Source organism: Rhinolophus hipposideros (genome assembly GCF_964194185.1).
Source record: "Rhinolophus hipposideros genome assembly, chromosome: 7".
Classification (NCBI taxonomy): Eukaryota; Metazoa; Chordata; class Mammalia; order Chiroptera; family Rhinolophidae; genus Rhinolophus; species Rhinolophus hipposideros.
The window spans coordinates 41,089,537-41,103,315 of NC_138053.1; the positions used below are offsets into that span (position 1 = coordinate 41,089,537).

A 13,779-nucleotide genomic window follows, 5' to 3' on the forward strand; every position below is an offset into this window, starting at 1 on the left:
GTCAATGAGAACTTCCCAAACCTATGGAAAAAATTGGATCCTCGAATCCAAGAAGTAAACAGAACACCTAATTATCTCAATCTGAAAAGGTATTCTCCAAGGCATACTGTATTAAAACTGTCAAAAATTAATGACAAAGAAAAAATTGTCAAGGCAGCCAGGGAAAAGAAGATGATAACCTATAAAGGAAAGCCCATTAGATTATCATCAGAGTTTTAAGCAGAAACTCTACATGCCAGGAGGGTATGGAATCAAATATCCAGACTATTGAAAGAGAGACATTACCAGCCAAGAATAATATATCCAGCAAAGTTATTCTTTAGGTGTGAAAGAGTAATGTGACCACACAGCAGCCTACCCATTTGTCTCCTTGCACCTGCCCCCAAAGAAAGGAGAGTCTGTGAGACGGATCCTTTCAGGGACTTTGCTTCACCTTTGTGTTTGCACCTTATGTCTCCCTGTTTGGTCCCAAAAAGATGGCTGGTCAGCCAATGATGAGTAAGATTCCCCACGGGGGGGGGGGGGGGGGAGAACAACTCAAGCCAGGCACAGTCGAGTGGGGACCAACAGGAGAACCCATGAGGTTCATAGGGTGGACACAGACCCCACCTTCCCCAGGCTAAGGAAAGCCTCTGACTCTGGCTGCATTCCTTCCCAAAACCTGCAAAGAAAGAGATTCAATGATGTGCTCTCCATCTATTCATATGCATATAGGTTTTGTCCCTTTGGGAAGTACAAACATCCTGAGACTTAAGGTTCTGCTGCCTGCAGGCAAGGGTGATTGGCTTGAGTCAGTTTCCTATTATAGTATATGGAATTCACAGATCTTGAGATTGACAAGCTTTGTCTCCTTTGCTTCCCCACCTAACTAATAAAAGCTAATGTGTTGGCCCGATTAGGCACTCCAGCCCAGTCCATGAAGCTGCAGGTCCCTTGGCCCCCGCACTTATATGCTATTCATGGCTACTGTCTTTTCTTAATCCTGTGCCCCCCTCCTCACTCCCCACAACCTTCATCATGCTGGACGCGACAGAGTAATAAAGACCTTTCCAGATATACAGAAGCTGGGGGAATTTCCCAGTAGAAGGCTTGCATTATAGGAAACACTGAAGGGGGTTATTCTTCTTGAAACAGAAAGATAAAAAGCATACAAAACTATGAGTAAGATGACTAACAGACAGACAGAAGCAGGATATTACAATCCTTTTTCAGAATAGGGCACTATACACTTAAAGATAACATAAAGGTTAAAGGAGGTAAAAACATAAAAAATAAAAAGAGAAAAAGAAAATATCTACTGCAACTCAGAAATGAACTCACGGCATAGATCGGGATAATTTGTGATAACAAAAAAATAAAAGGGGGTAAAGGTCTGAATTTTCAAAGGGGAATGATGATAAGATGCATGCAGAAAAAAAAGGACTACTGTATATATGAAACTTTCTTTTACATAAATTTAATGGTAACCACTCAAAACAAAAAAAATCCAGAACTAAGACACATAATATAACATAAAAAAAGGAAACAGGGAAAAAAATCATAGAATACCAACAAACTAGAATAACGGACAGCAACACAAGGGCAAAGAAATATGGAGCTACCAGAAAATAAAAGATAATGGCTATAGGAAATTCTCATATATTGATAATCACCCTAAACGTAAATGGACTGAACTCACCAATAAAAAGGCACAGAGTAGGATCAAAAAACAAAACCCAACTATATGCTGCTTTCAAGAGACATATCCTCAGCTGCAAGGACAAATACAGACTCAAAGTGAAAGGGTAGAAAATGATACTGCAAGCAAATGGCACCCAGAAAAAAGTGGGTGTAGCCATACTTCCATCTGACGAAACAGACTTCAAGATGAAAAAGGTAACAAGAGACAAAGATAGACATTCCATCATGTTAAGAGGACAATACATCAAGAAGACATAACACTTATCAATATATATGCTCCCAGTCAGAGAGCACCAAAATATACCAAGCAACTACTAACAGAACTTAAGGGAGAAACTGACAAAAACACAATTACAGTAGGTGACTTAAATATCCTATTGACAGCTCCTATGGATAGATCCTCCACACATAAAATCCATAAGGAGATATCAGCCTTAAATAACACATTAGACCAAATGAACATAATCAGGATTTACAGAACCTTTCATCCCAGAACCAGATTATACATTCTTCTCTAATGCACATGGAACATTCTCAAGGATAGACCAAATGTTGGGACACAAAACAAGCCGCAACAAATATTAAAAGACTTTTAATGGTTATTTCTTGTCAATTCCTATCTTGTGAGGTTATTATTATCATTACTTAGCAGTTCTTTTTAAATACTTTTTAACTATTTCCCTTCTACACCGTCTTTATTAATTTAGAAAAAGAAAGCAACATGATTTTAAAGGCAAAAACCATAAAAAAGATTGATAAATCTGACCTTTTCATTTTCTTCTTTTTTGTCCACTTGTCTATCTTACAGCCAGTATCACACTGTATTACTTTCCTTATCTACATATTATCTTTTGTTTTAATTAATTTCAGGTGTATAAAACATAGTGATTAGGCATTTATATATCCCACAAAGTGAATACCCCCATAAGTCTACCCGTCTAACACTATGTAGTTATTATAATAATATTGACTATATTCCCTATGCTGTACTTTACATTCCCATGACTATCTTTTTAAAATTATAGTTAATATTCAATATTATTTTATAATAGTTTCAGGTGTACAGGATAGTGGTTAGATATTTATATAATTTATGAGATGAACCCCCCTCACTAAGTTTAATACCAACCTGACATTATACATAGTTTTTACAATATTACTGACTACATTCCCCATACTGTACTTTACCCATGACTATTTTGTAACCACTGATATGTACTTCTTAATCCCTTCACTTTTCTTATCCAGTCCCCCACCTCTCCCTTCCATCTAGCAATCATCAGTTTGTTCTCTGTATCTATGAGTCTGTTTCTGTTTTGCTTGTTCATTGATTTTGTTCTTTATACTCCACATATAAGTGAGATCATATGGCATTTGTCTTTCTCAGTTTGACTTATTTCACTTCGCATAATACCCTCTAGGTCAGGGGTGTCCAAACTGCAGCCCGCAGGCCAACTGAGGCCTGCAATCTATTTTTAATTGACCCGCAGCAAATTCCAAAAATATATTTAGTTTACTTAAATAAACCAGGTGAGGCAATACGTACTTCACCTCGAGTGAGTGGCCCGGCTGTTTGTGTATTTTACCGCATATGGCCCTTGGTGAAAAAGGTTGAAAAAAGTTTGGATACCCCTGCTCTAGGTCCATCCAAGTTGTCACAAATGGTAAGATTTCATTCTTTTTTATTGCAAAGTAATATTCCATGCTACATATTATCTTAAATTTGGTTAAGCAACACCACACTCCATCTTCTTCTTTATGAGTTTATGATGATTCTCAGTCTTTTGCATTTCCTTATTCATTTCAGAATCAGCTTCTCAACTCTCCTCCACCTCCCCATCTCTCTCCAGAAGAAGAGTTGAGCGTTTAATTGGTAAATACTACTTGGCTCTGGTTTGATGGAGGTCATTTACACCCCTATCTAAAACTCTGTGCTCAAATTAATTGGGCATGCCATGAAAAGAAGCTGCTTGCCCCAGCTTCTTTTAGTTATTAAAACTGGCTAAGGTGGAAGAAACTGAGTGAATACCAGAAAGCAGCAAAGTCATATTCTGGAAAGGTCAACACACCAGCCAAATTCCTCATGGCTAGTGTTGATAGGGTATAAAAAAATATATAACATTTACAAGTACCCTACAGGACTTGGAAAGAGGAGTCATTCTCCGGAGTTGTAAAAACCTCTTCCTGGGGCAAATACATCTTGATTTTCTCTCAAAGTAATCACTGTGGGAGGCTGGGACACATGGAGATAGATTGTAATGTGTTTTTCATTCTTAAATTACTTATTCTAATTCAGAATTTGGATTGCTAAAACATTACTTCAATCCTTTTTTCAAAGTGTATGTAAATGTTAAAAATTCTGAGTCTGTAAGTTTGAGAGCATCTTCCTGTTATTATGGGACACGATCAATATTTTGACTCAGTATAGAATTCTGAATCACACTCTTTTTAACATATTATTTTATCCATCACAGAAGAGAAACATTCTGTCATTTTGTCATTCATTTTTTTCTTCATATTTACTTCTTTTCCTGTCTGAATACTTGTGGGTATTTCTCATTATTCTTGAAGTTAATGCTTTTGTTTCTCTATTTTTGCCAAGATAAAACTATCTGTGGGTCTTTAAAGAATATTTCTGCCTGGGACTTGCTGAATCATTCTGATCTAAATAATTGAATTCTTTTTGTCAACTTAGGAAAGTTTGATTTTTTCTTTTTCTTTTCTAATTAGAATTTATCTGGTGACAATTTTCATCTTAATATTACAAGAATCAGCCTGCTAGAGGAAAAACTTGTTTCACCCTCAACACTCTAGTGAGACATATGCCATACATTCATTCAACATCTCCTTAACATCATGTAGTCCTAGAAGATCAACTTTGGGTCTCAAGAAGGGAGTCAGAATAACCCATGTTGTGTTGTGTGTAATGTTCAAAAATGAACAGCTCCAAGGTGGGTATGAAGATACAAAGATAAGTAATTTATAAGTCTTAACTAAGGAGACCTCACTCCTGAATGGGGAAAGGCACACAATTACTATTACATTTAATCATATAAAATTGTCATGTCATAGAGCAAAATAGTCAAATGGCTGCAATTCCATGGGGCTTGATCTAATAAATCCTGTAATAAGTACATCTTAGCATGTGAATAGGTACAGCAATGACACAAGAAGTGATGTATAACTCCACTTAACATCTAAAGAGAAGGTTTCAGAGAAGATGTGACATAAGATCAACAGGATAGGGAAATAGCAACTGGATAGGAGAGAACTATGAAACCACCCAGAATATTCAGGGGATTATACGTAAATTGTTATTACTGAAGCAGAAAGGACAAAAACTAAGCAATAGGGAAAGAAAGGTAGGAAGTATAGTCAGGATTCCCTCATGAGAGGCTTTGTGTATCATGTTATGGAGCTTGGATTTCTATGGATAAGAGGAAGCCACTAGATTGTTTTAAGCAAGGGGTGGGTAACATGATATTCCTTATAGAAACATAACCTTACCAGTGGCATGCATAATGGACAGAAAACGGAGAAGACTCAGAATGAGAGTATCAATTAAAAGACTCTATCCAAGGAAAGATGATGGAGGCATGGGTTGATTGTCACAGCCATGAGAAGAAAGAGGGACAGTGAGAAAAGGTATTTAAAAGGGAGAATTGACCAGATTCAAATATATGTGAAAGTTATCGAATAGGTAGAAATGGGGATGATACCCAGATGTTTGGCTTGGTTTACCAGTTTTGCCCTCAACGGGAGACGAAATATTAAGAGTAGTTTTGATGGTGGGATGAAGGTAGTGGATGAATTAACTTTAATTTCAGACATGTAGGGTTCTGTGTGTGTGTGTGTGTGTGTGTGTGTGTGTGTGTTTGTGAGAGAGGGGGGGGGGGAGGGAGACTGAATTTCCCCCACAGTGCACATAATTTCAAAAAAAGTACAGATACAGTGAATACTATCATAGGAATTCATTAGCTAGACTGTACAAAAGGAAATCAAAGACAAATTAGACAAAAGTACCACAGTCTTGATGCTGACTATACCTCATCAAAATGAAGTGTCCCACTCAAAGGACTGAGATCATCTTTAGCCGTCTCATCTACGGTCCACTTAAGTTGGACGGCTCCTTTTCCTCCTGGGGACCGGACAACTGTCAATGTCACATACGAATCAGGGTCATCAGACAAAAGGGATTCATCAACCATTACCTGAAAGAAAATCCAGTAAAGTGAAAAAAAGGAGCAGGAAAAACAAACAGAAGTTTACTTCTATTTACAGTGACTGCAAATTTTGAATTTAGAATTCAGCCATGGCATGTTACAATCATGTGGCAGGAAAATATGTTTCAACAAACCCCATTTTCTTTTTGTCCTGGACAGCCAGCTACTTGGCATTTCCTAGCCACTCTTGCAATTAGGTAGAGTATATGAGTGAATACTGGCCAAAAGAATACAGGGAGGAATGATACAGGCTGCTAACAGTGTGGTCATCAACTTCCCACACGACCTTCCACATTCCCTCTTCCTCCATTTGACAGGTATCTAGAAGGGACTCCCAGGACCTAAAGGAGAACAGAGTCACAAGATGGAATAGGTCTGGTGCCTCAGATGCCAGATGGAAAACAGGACCCCATAAGACCTCAAGTTGTCACATTAACGTAGGATTCTTGAACGAAGAAGAAATAAACCCTTATTATGTTAAAGAAGTGAGATTTGGGAGTTCTTTTTATGACAGGTACCCCACATAATACAGACCTAAACTTCCCTTTGAATTATCTGCAGTTTTACACTTTAGTAAGTCAAATTTAAAAGTCTTTCTCATGATGACAGAGAGAAAAAATTCAGTATATTAATGTACCTATACTATTTATTTTGTAAGAGATCAGTTTCAACTGAATTACATATACTGACTCTGTGAAGGGAAGTCCAAATTGAGCCTATAATATCCACCTGTTATGTAAATACAAAATATAACACAATGCTTTCCGTTTTCAAGACAGACAGACACTAACAAATATATAATTTAATCTTGTTTTGGTTTTGCCATGAGATTTTTGCTTTGTGCTGAAAGTAAGGATTTGGAGCCAACTGTTATTTGAGTTTCTATTATGTGTCAGTTCTTGCACATACTTTACCTTATTGAAGCCTCACAGAAATCTGAGGGATATATACAATATTTTAGTTTAGGTTTCATAAGTAGATTTCCATGAGTCTCTGCTATTCCCAGTGTGCTTAGGTACACTTCACATATTGCCATTGTGAGCAGTTTATTAATATCGACAGATTTATACTAAGAATCTTTTCTCAATGCTGAATATAATCTGTATCATCAAATAATGCTAACAGAATGTTCACTGTGTACACAATACTACATATGTTAGATACATGTTAAAAGATAAACTCCACGTTATCAAGAGCTGTTGTTGTTGTAAAGATTATGTAGGGTATCATATGGGTCCTCGACTTATGGGGGGAATCACTTCATAGATTATATAAATGCCTAACCACTGCGCTGTACACCTGAAACTAATATAAAATAATATTGAAAGTCAACATAAATACATATTTCACAGGATGCAAAGTACAGCATAGGAATATAATCAACAGTATCATGATAGTTATGTACAATGTCAGAAGGGTAGGAGACCTAGTGGATTATCGTTTTGTGAGAGGTGTAAATGTGTAATCATTATGTTGTTTTGTATACCTGAAACTAATAACATAATTAAATTAGAAAAAAGAACTGTTGGCAGTACAAGAAGGATAAGATACAAGGATAGTAGCCAGAAAGGGCTGGTAACAAGCTACTACTAATACCAGCTACAATAAAAATAGCAATTGACACCTATTTAATGTAAAGCCCAGTTATAAATACTTCCAGATATCAACTCATTTACTCCTCGCAATAGGGCTATGCGGGATAACATAGCAGGGTTTCAGTGACCTAACTCTTAGTTTTAGACTGTAAGATAAACTGGAAATTTGAGGTTATTATAATAAGACATGAGTTCCCAGACCAAGAAAACACTCAAGTTTGTGCACTAAGTAGTTAAGATAAAATAAATAAACAAAAATTATTTGTGAATAACATAACTCTTCATTACCCTTAACAGTGACAGAAGCTTGTAAATACACTGTCCAGTGCCTAACCTCAAAAGTGTGACAAGTTCAAAGGACGTTTGACTGTTAAACCCTGAACTTTTCTCTAACCTCAAGTTAATAGAGACACTTTATAAAAATTAAATTACATATGCGTATGTATTAAAATATTTATTTGCATATATGCAAAGAGAGAAAGCTTGGATGAAAATACAACAAAGTGTTAATGATATCTATCTCAGGGTAGTAACATTATGGATACTTTTACCCTCTTTTTTATACAGTTTTGTACTTCCCAGACTTTTTAGGTTGCCTGGGAAACAGTCATAGCTACTCTCCTGTGAATTTACCACGTCTTATACTTACTTCTGCTTATTCTTTTCCTAATGAAGAAAAAGAATCATTTAGGCTACAGCAGAAGTCTGTTCTATCCCTCTTCTGGTTTCAATTTTCTTATGATGTTGAAATTTCAATGATCAAATCATCAAGCAATTATTATGGTATATTTCAATTTTGGAGCATCTGGGAAGCCCAACACTGACAAACAAGTTGTAGGTCAGTCCTTGCATCCATGGAACAGTAAAGGCAATAGACATTAGAGCAACTTATTATTTAAAATGATCTATGGAGAATTACTGACTACCTGTAAGTGATGAAATAAAGATAATATTGACATATGCAGCCAGAAAAGTGACTATTTATATTACAATTATCTACTTTTATGATTATTTCATCATAGAATTTCCTTTGATGGTAAAGTCATAATAATTCTGATATAGTTTATAGCACTTTATTTCATATTTGAGATGTAGAGATAATTTAGAACTAGTAATCAAACCTCTCTGCACAAATGATTAGTTGACTATTTTTTCTCTCTCAGTGGTTGAACCAATAATAATTGGGCTCCCTCTTCCAGGTCTTGGAAGTAGACAGCCAATGAGAAGAGGGAAGACAGAAGAAATACAGAGAAACACATGAGCTGGGGTGCCTGTGTTTTGTTCAATAAAAGTCAAGACAGAGCACCAGAAGGGATAGTAATATAAATCCCTCCCCAGCTAAATGAATCCATCCTGAGGTGTAATACCAGATCCATCACAGAATCTTGCCTTGTGATCAGGATGGTGGTCTGGCTACCGAATGGACAGAGAACAAATATGTAAACAAAACATACATCTTGGTCTATTATATCCAATAGGTAGGAATCTGTTCTTTGCAATTGCCTGATATAAGAGTTCTCATTACTATCAAACTGCAGATTGCAGGGTTAGCCCCTACTTCAATAGCCAACTCAAAAGACCATTGAGAAAAGAATCACAAGTAAAGGGTAATGAATTATTTTTAACAATGAAAGACACCATTTTGCTAAAAATTATATGAAAAATTAGCCTAAGGGAAGTAAACCCCCACCACCCCGGATACATTTAACTTACAGTCTTTTCTTCAAATCCAAATACTCCAAATGGAGAATCATTTTGTGGAATAACAACAGTTACCACAACATCATCACCAAGTCTGCCACCTCCAGTCACACTGATTAAGGCAATACTGAATGTCTCCCTGAGTTCAAACTCAGCATCATCAATTATGGTGATTTCTATCATTGCAGTAACCTATGAAAGAAAAGGAAAGAAGAAAAGTGGGAGAAAGAGAAAGAAGAAGGGAGAGAGGATATAATGTAACAGCAATTTTTCATCATACTCAATTTTTAGTTGAAACTTGAAACAGTACAAAATAAAAATGCAGGATTTTTTTGCCTGTTATTTTCATAATACCATTTAAAAGTTACATATATTTACAGTATTTCAAACTCAGAAATTTATAGTCTATTATTTTCAAGATAAAGAATATTATATACATAATAAAATATAGGGCTATTTATAGATACAAAAAACAATGAAGCCTTATTCTTGAACAAAAATATTTAAAAGGCCATATGGGCTCTAACAACCATTTCACAAACATAAATTTTAGTATACTTAGTATTAGTATTACATTATATAAAGTGGTACCATAAAAATTATTATTGCCTTCTGCAGTTAGGATAAATCCCTTTGGTTTCAAATATTGTTCTTGTAATACAGAGGAAAAGAAACGCAGGAAGAAAACCCAAATTTCTTGTTCTTAAATGTTTATGATAGGGATTTTGTTCATTTGTCTGGGTCTATTTTAAAAGTTTTTATAACATATACATAAGTAAAACTTGATTCAGCTGCTGATTTCACTGTTGATTATAAAACTATCCCAGTGATATATCTCCATATTTAAAATCTTTTTCTGTATCCCAGACAGAAATTTCAGTACTTTGACACAGACATTTACTAGAAAATGAAGTTATTCTACTTAAACCCACCTATACTTTTAATGTAGTAACAGAGAAAAGTGAGAAATCGGGTTGTCACACTGGAAGAGGCAGAAACCTGATCAAAATCAAATGCTAAAATGGAAGCGTATTCAATGTCTGCACCTCAAATCTATACTGTAGACTGCAGAGCATCTTCCCCATAGACGTGAAATTTAATAATAATGATTATCTTTAAGATGCTGCTAAATAATAGGACCTCAACCTCATGCACAAAATAAAGTGCTGATAGTATAACTAAAGTTGGAAGGCTACTTCAAAGAGAAATCAATTTATTGTTTCTGTTTTTAACGTAAAAATATGCATTTTCCCTCCTTAAAAATGTTTTAAGTTCTAATTTTGTTAAAAACTCAAGGTTTAAGGGGCCGACCTGGTGGCTCAGGCGGTTGGAGCTCCATGCTCCTAATTCCAAAGGCTGCCAGTTCTATTCCCACGTGGGCCAGTGGGCTCTCAACCACAAGGTTGCCAGTTCAATTCCTCAAGTCCTGCAAGGGATGGTGGGCTCCGCCCCCTGCAACTAAGACTGAACAGGCACCTTGAGCTGAACTGCCTCCCGGGTGGCTCAGTTGGTTGGAGCGCGGGCTCTCAACCACAGGGTTGCCAGTTCAATTCCTCGACTCCCGCAAGGGATGGTGGGCAGCACCCCCTGAAACTAAGATTGAACAGGCACCTTGAGCTGATCTGGTGCTGAGCTCCCAGATGGCTCAGTTGGTTGGAGCGTGTATTCGACTCCTGCAAGGGAAGGTGGGCTGCACCCCCAGCAACTAGCAATGGCAACTGGACCTGAAGCTGAGCTTGTACCCTCCACAACTAAGATTGAAGGGACAAAAACTTGACTTGGAAAAAAGCCCTGGAAGTACACACTGTTCCCCAATAAAGTCCTCCCCTATGAATAAAGAAAACAAAACAAAACAAAAAAACTCATGGTTTCAAATATTAATAGTAATATGTCTTTATGTGTAGGAAAATGTAGATCTGTATGCTTGTTTTTCAGCTGCATATGCTGCCCCAATAGGAACAACTCATAAATTGATGCACACTGGCAGAATCAGATTCCATGTAGATTGACACTGCTACTTGAAGATACCAACATTTCCATGGTTGTTTACGTGCTTTTTCCACTTTTCGATTTAAAAATTTGTGACATCTTATTCTTACATATTACAGAATGCCCAGTTTGCCAAGCTTATAATTCTTGTGGACATTTTATAATTACCAAGATTGGTGGCCCAAATCTAGAATATTTTCTTTTAATTTTTTCCAGTTTTAACTATTTTGTTCCTTTTCTGTCATTTTAGTGTTTTAATTGTAAAAAAAAAAAAAAAAAAAGTTTGGGATATTAAGTAAAAACTATGCACACTTTTAGTGCAAATCTTAAATAAATACCTGTGTTTGCAAGCATTAAGAAATAAATAATAGAACCTAAAATTAAGAGGAATAGTCTAGTTCATAAGGCATTTTTTAAATATGCTCTTAGATACTTCTAAGCCAATTATTACCTTTTGTAACTTCTATTTAAAATAGAAACAGGTGGGAAGTCAGAGAATGGTGAGATTCTTGCCTCTTCATGTTCTCTTCCTATGTCCACTAATTATTTATATATTAACTAACAATATTTGTGTTTCACTTAACTTAGAAATTTAGAGTATAGTCCATTTAGCAATCACTATTGCACAATCATTTGATGTATGCCTATAAAATGTTTGAAGTATAACCAAAAAATGCTAATATGTTCACCACCAGCATACTTGTCTATCTGCAAATTCCAGAATCCCATGAGATGGCTTAAAGTCTTCCAGGCCAGCACTGTCCAGTATTGCTTTCCAATAAACATGTACTGCCCCAAAGCTTCCAGCTAGCCGGACTACAGGAATTCGAAGAATGCTCAGGGGTGGCGGCATCTCATAGGCAGTAATAAGTCCATCAGCATCCTTTAAGTAAAGAACGTAAGTTAAAATGCAAGACAAAAGTAACTCTTATAAGTCATCACTTTCTAAATTTATTATTCCTACTTATAGTTCTTAGAATTCACTCTTCAAAGTAGAAATTTATTGTTGGACACAAGTATCCATAATAGGTCTTCAGAACTCTTACGAGGTCGTCGGACAATTAAGTTTGCAAACTTGTTGCAACGATGTTGCTAACCTTTTTTGATATCAGATGGATTATTCATTATGAATTTGTACTAACTGGACAAACAGTTAATCAAGTTTACTATTTGGAAATGCTGAAAAGGCTGCATGAAAAAGTTAGACAACCTGAACTTTTCACCAACAATTCATGGCTCTTGCATCACGACAATGCACCAGCTCACACGGCACTGTTTATGAGGGAGTTTTTAGCCAGTCAATAAATAACTATATTGGAACACCCTTCCTATTCACATGATCTGATCCCCAATGACTTCTTTCTTTTACCTGTAGATAAAGTAAATATTGAAAGGAAGACATTTTGATGACATTCCGGACTCAAGTGTAATACAATGACGGCTTTGATGGCCATTCCAGAAAAAGAGTTGCAAAATTGCTTTGAAGGGTGGACTAAAGTCTGGTGTCGGTGCATAGCTAACCAAGGGGAGTACTTTGAAGGTGACCATAGTGATATTCAGCAATGATGATAGTATGTAGCACTTTTTCTAGGATGAGATAGCGAACTTAATTATCCGACATTGTACATTTAATGTAATGTAAACAAACTTACTTAATTCTTTGGTCTAGTCAAAGAGAACTAAGAAATAGTCTGTGCAACAAATTTTAGGACAGATATGTATAAGTATCTACAAGTAAAACTACTTGTTTTGCAGAAAATATATGACATTAGCCAAATCAGCAGGTACAAGCCTCTGTACTACTATAAATATACAAAGGTTCATCTCACTCTGGTAACAAGAAACTTAAAAATTCCTCTGGGATCATCATTTTCTTCGATCATTATCTCAACTATTTCCATCCCAGGTCTCCGCAAACTTGGCTGTCCTGCAGAGAAGTCGGAGTTCACCAGGTACACATTGGTGATGTTGACAATAAATCCTTCCTCCAACTCGGGAGCATCATCCTGGGGGTGGGGAAGAAAGGAAGTGAGAGCGAGGGTGTTTTATTTTTTAAGGTATATTGAATCTGCACTGGAAACCTGATATTTTTCGCTAACAAACACATCACTCTCCACAGGAATGGGCAGCTCTATCACACATACAGAAAGATTCCTTTTTACATTTGAATACATTCCCACTCACAACTTCAGAATCTTCGGGGATATTCAAGCTTAACGGTGATGTTTCAATGGAAGCGGCACACTCATTAGTAAGTAAAATAATTTTTAAAAATCTATCCTGCAATTTTGCCTATATCCTTATGTATGTTTTACATATATAACATCCCCCCCCCAAATTTAGACGAAACTGGTAAATGGGACATACATCTTAAAAGTGCAAGCTCTAGACTTGTAAATCTAGACATAATCCAATGTTTTAAATAACTTTTTAAAGATTTTTAACTTATTTTTGAATAGGTAATAAGACATTTCAAAAGATAAAAAGTGATATGTAGACAAAAGGTAAAAAAAATACATAGTGAAAAGGAAAGGAAAATTTTGCTCTGCCCCATCCTACATGTCTTTCCCAGAATGTCCTCTCTGGAAGCC

The 13,779-nt window shown here is 36.2% G+C and overlaps 1 protein-coding gene across 1 annotated transcript in view; it reads right to left on the minus strand.

Moving 5' to 3' along the window:
• ADGRV1 (adhesion G protein-coupled receptor V1) overlaps positions 1-13,779 on the minus strand; it is a 503,044-nt gene that overhangs the window by 334,067 nt on the left and 155,198 nt on the right. Inside the window, exons 57-60 of the mRNA XM_081054450.1 lie at positions 13,018-13,194; positions 11,889-12,071; positions 9,212-9,391; positions 5,727-5,891 (exon numbers count right to left, since the gene is read on the minus strand). Of these exons, the coding sequence (XP_080910576.1) occupies positions 5,727-5,891; positions 9,212-9,391; positions 11,889-12,071; positions 13,018-13,194 (705 nt within the window). The remainder of the gene's footprint in view (positions 1-5,726; positions 5,892-9,211; positions 9,392-11,888; positions 12,072-13,017; positions 13,195-13,779) is intronic.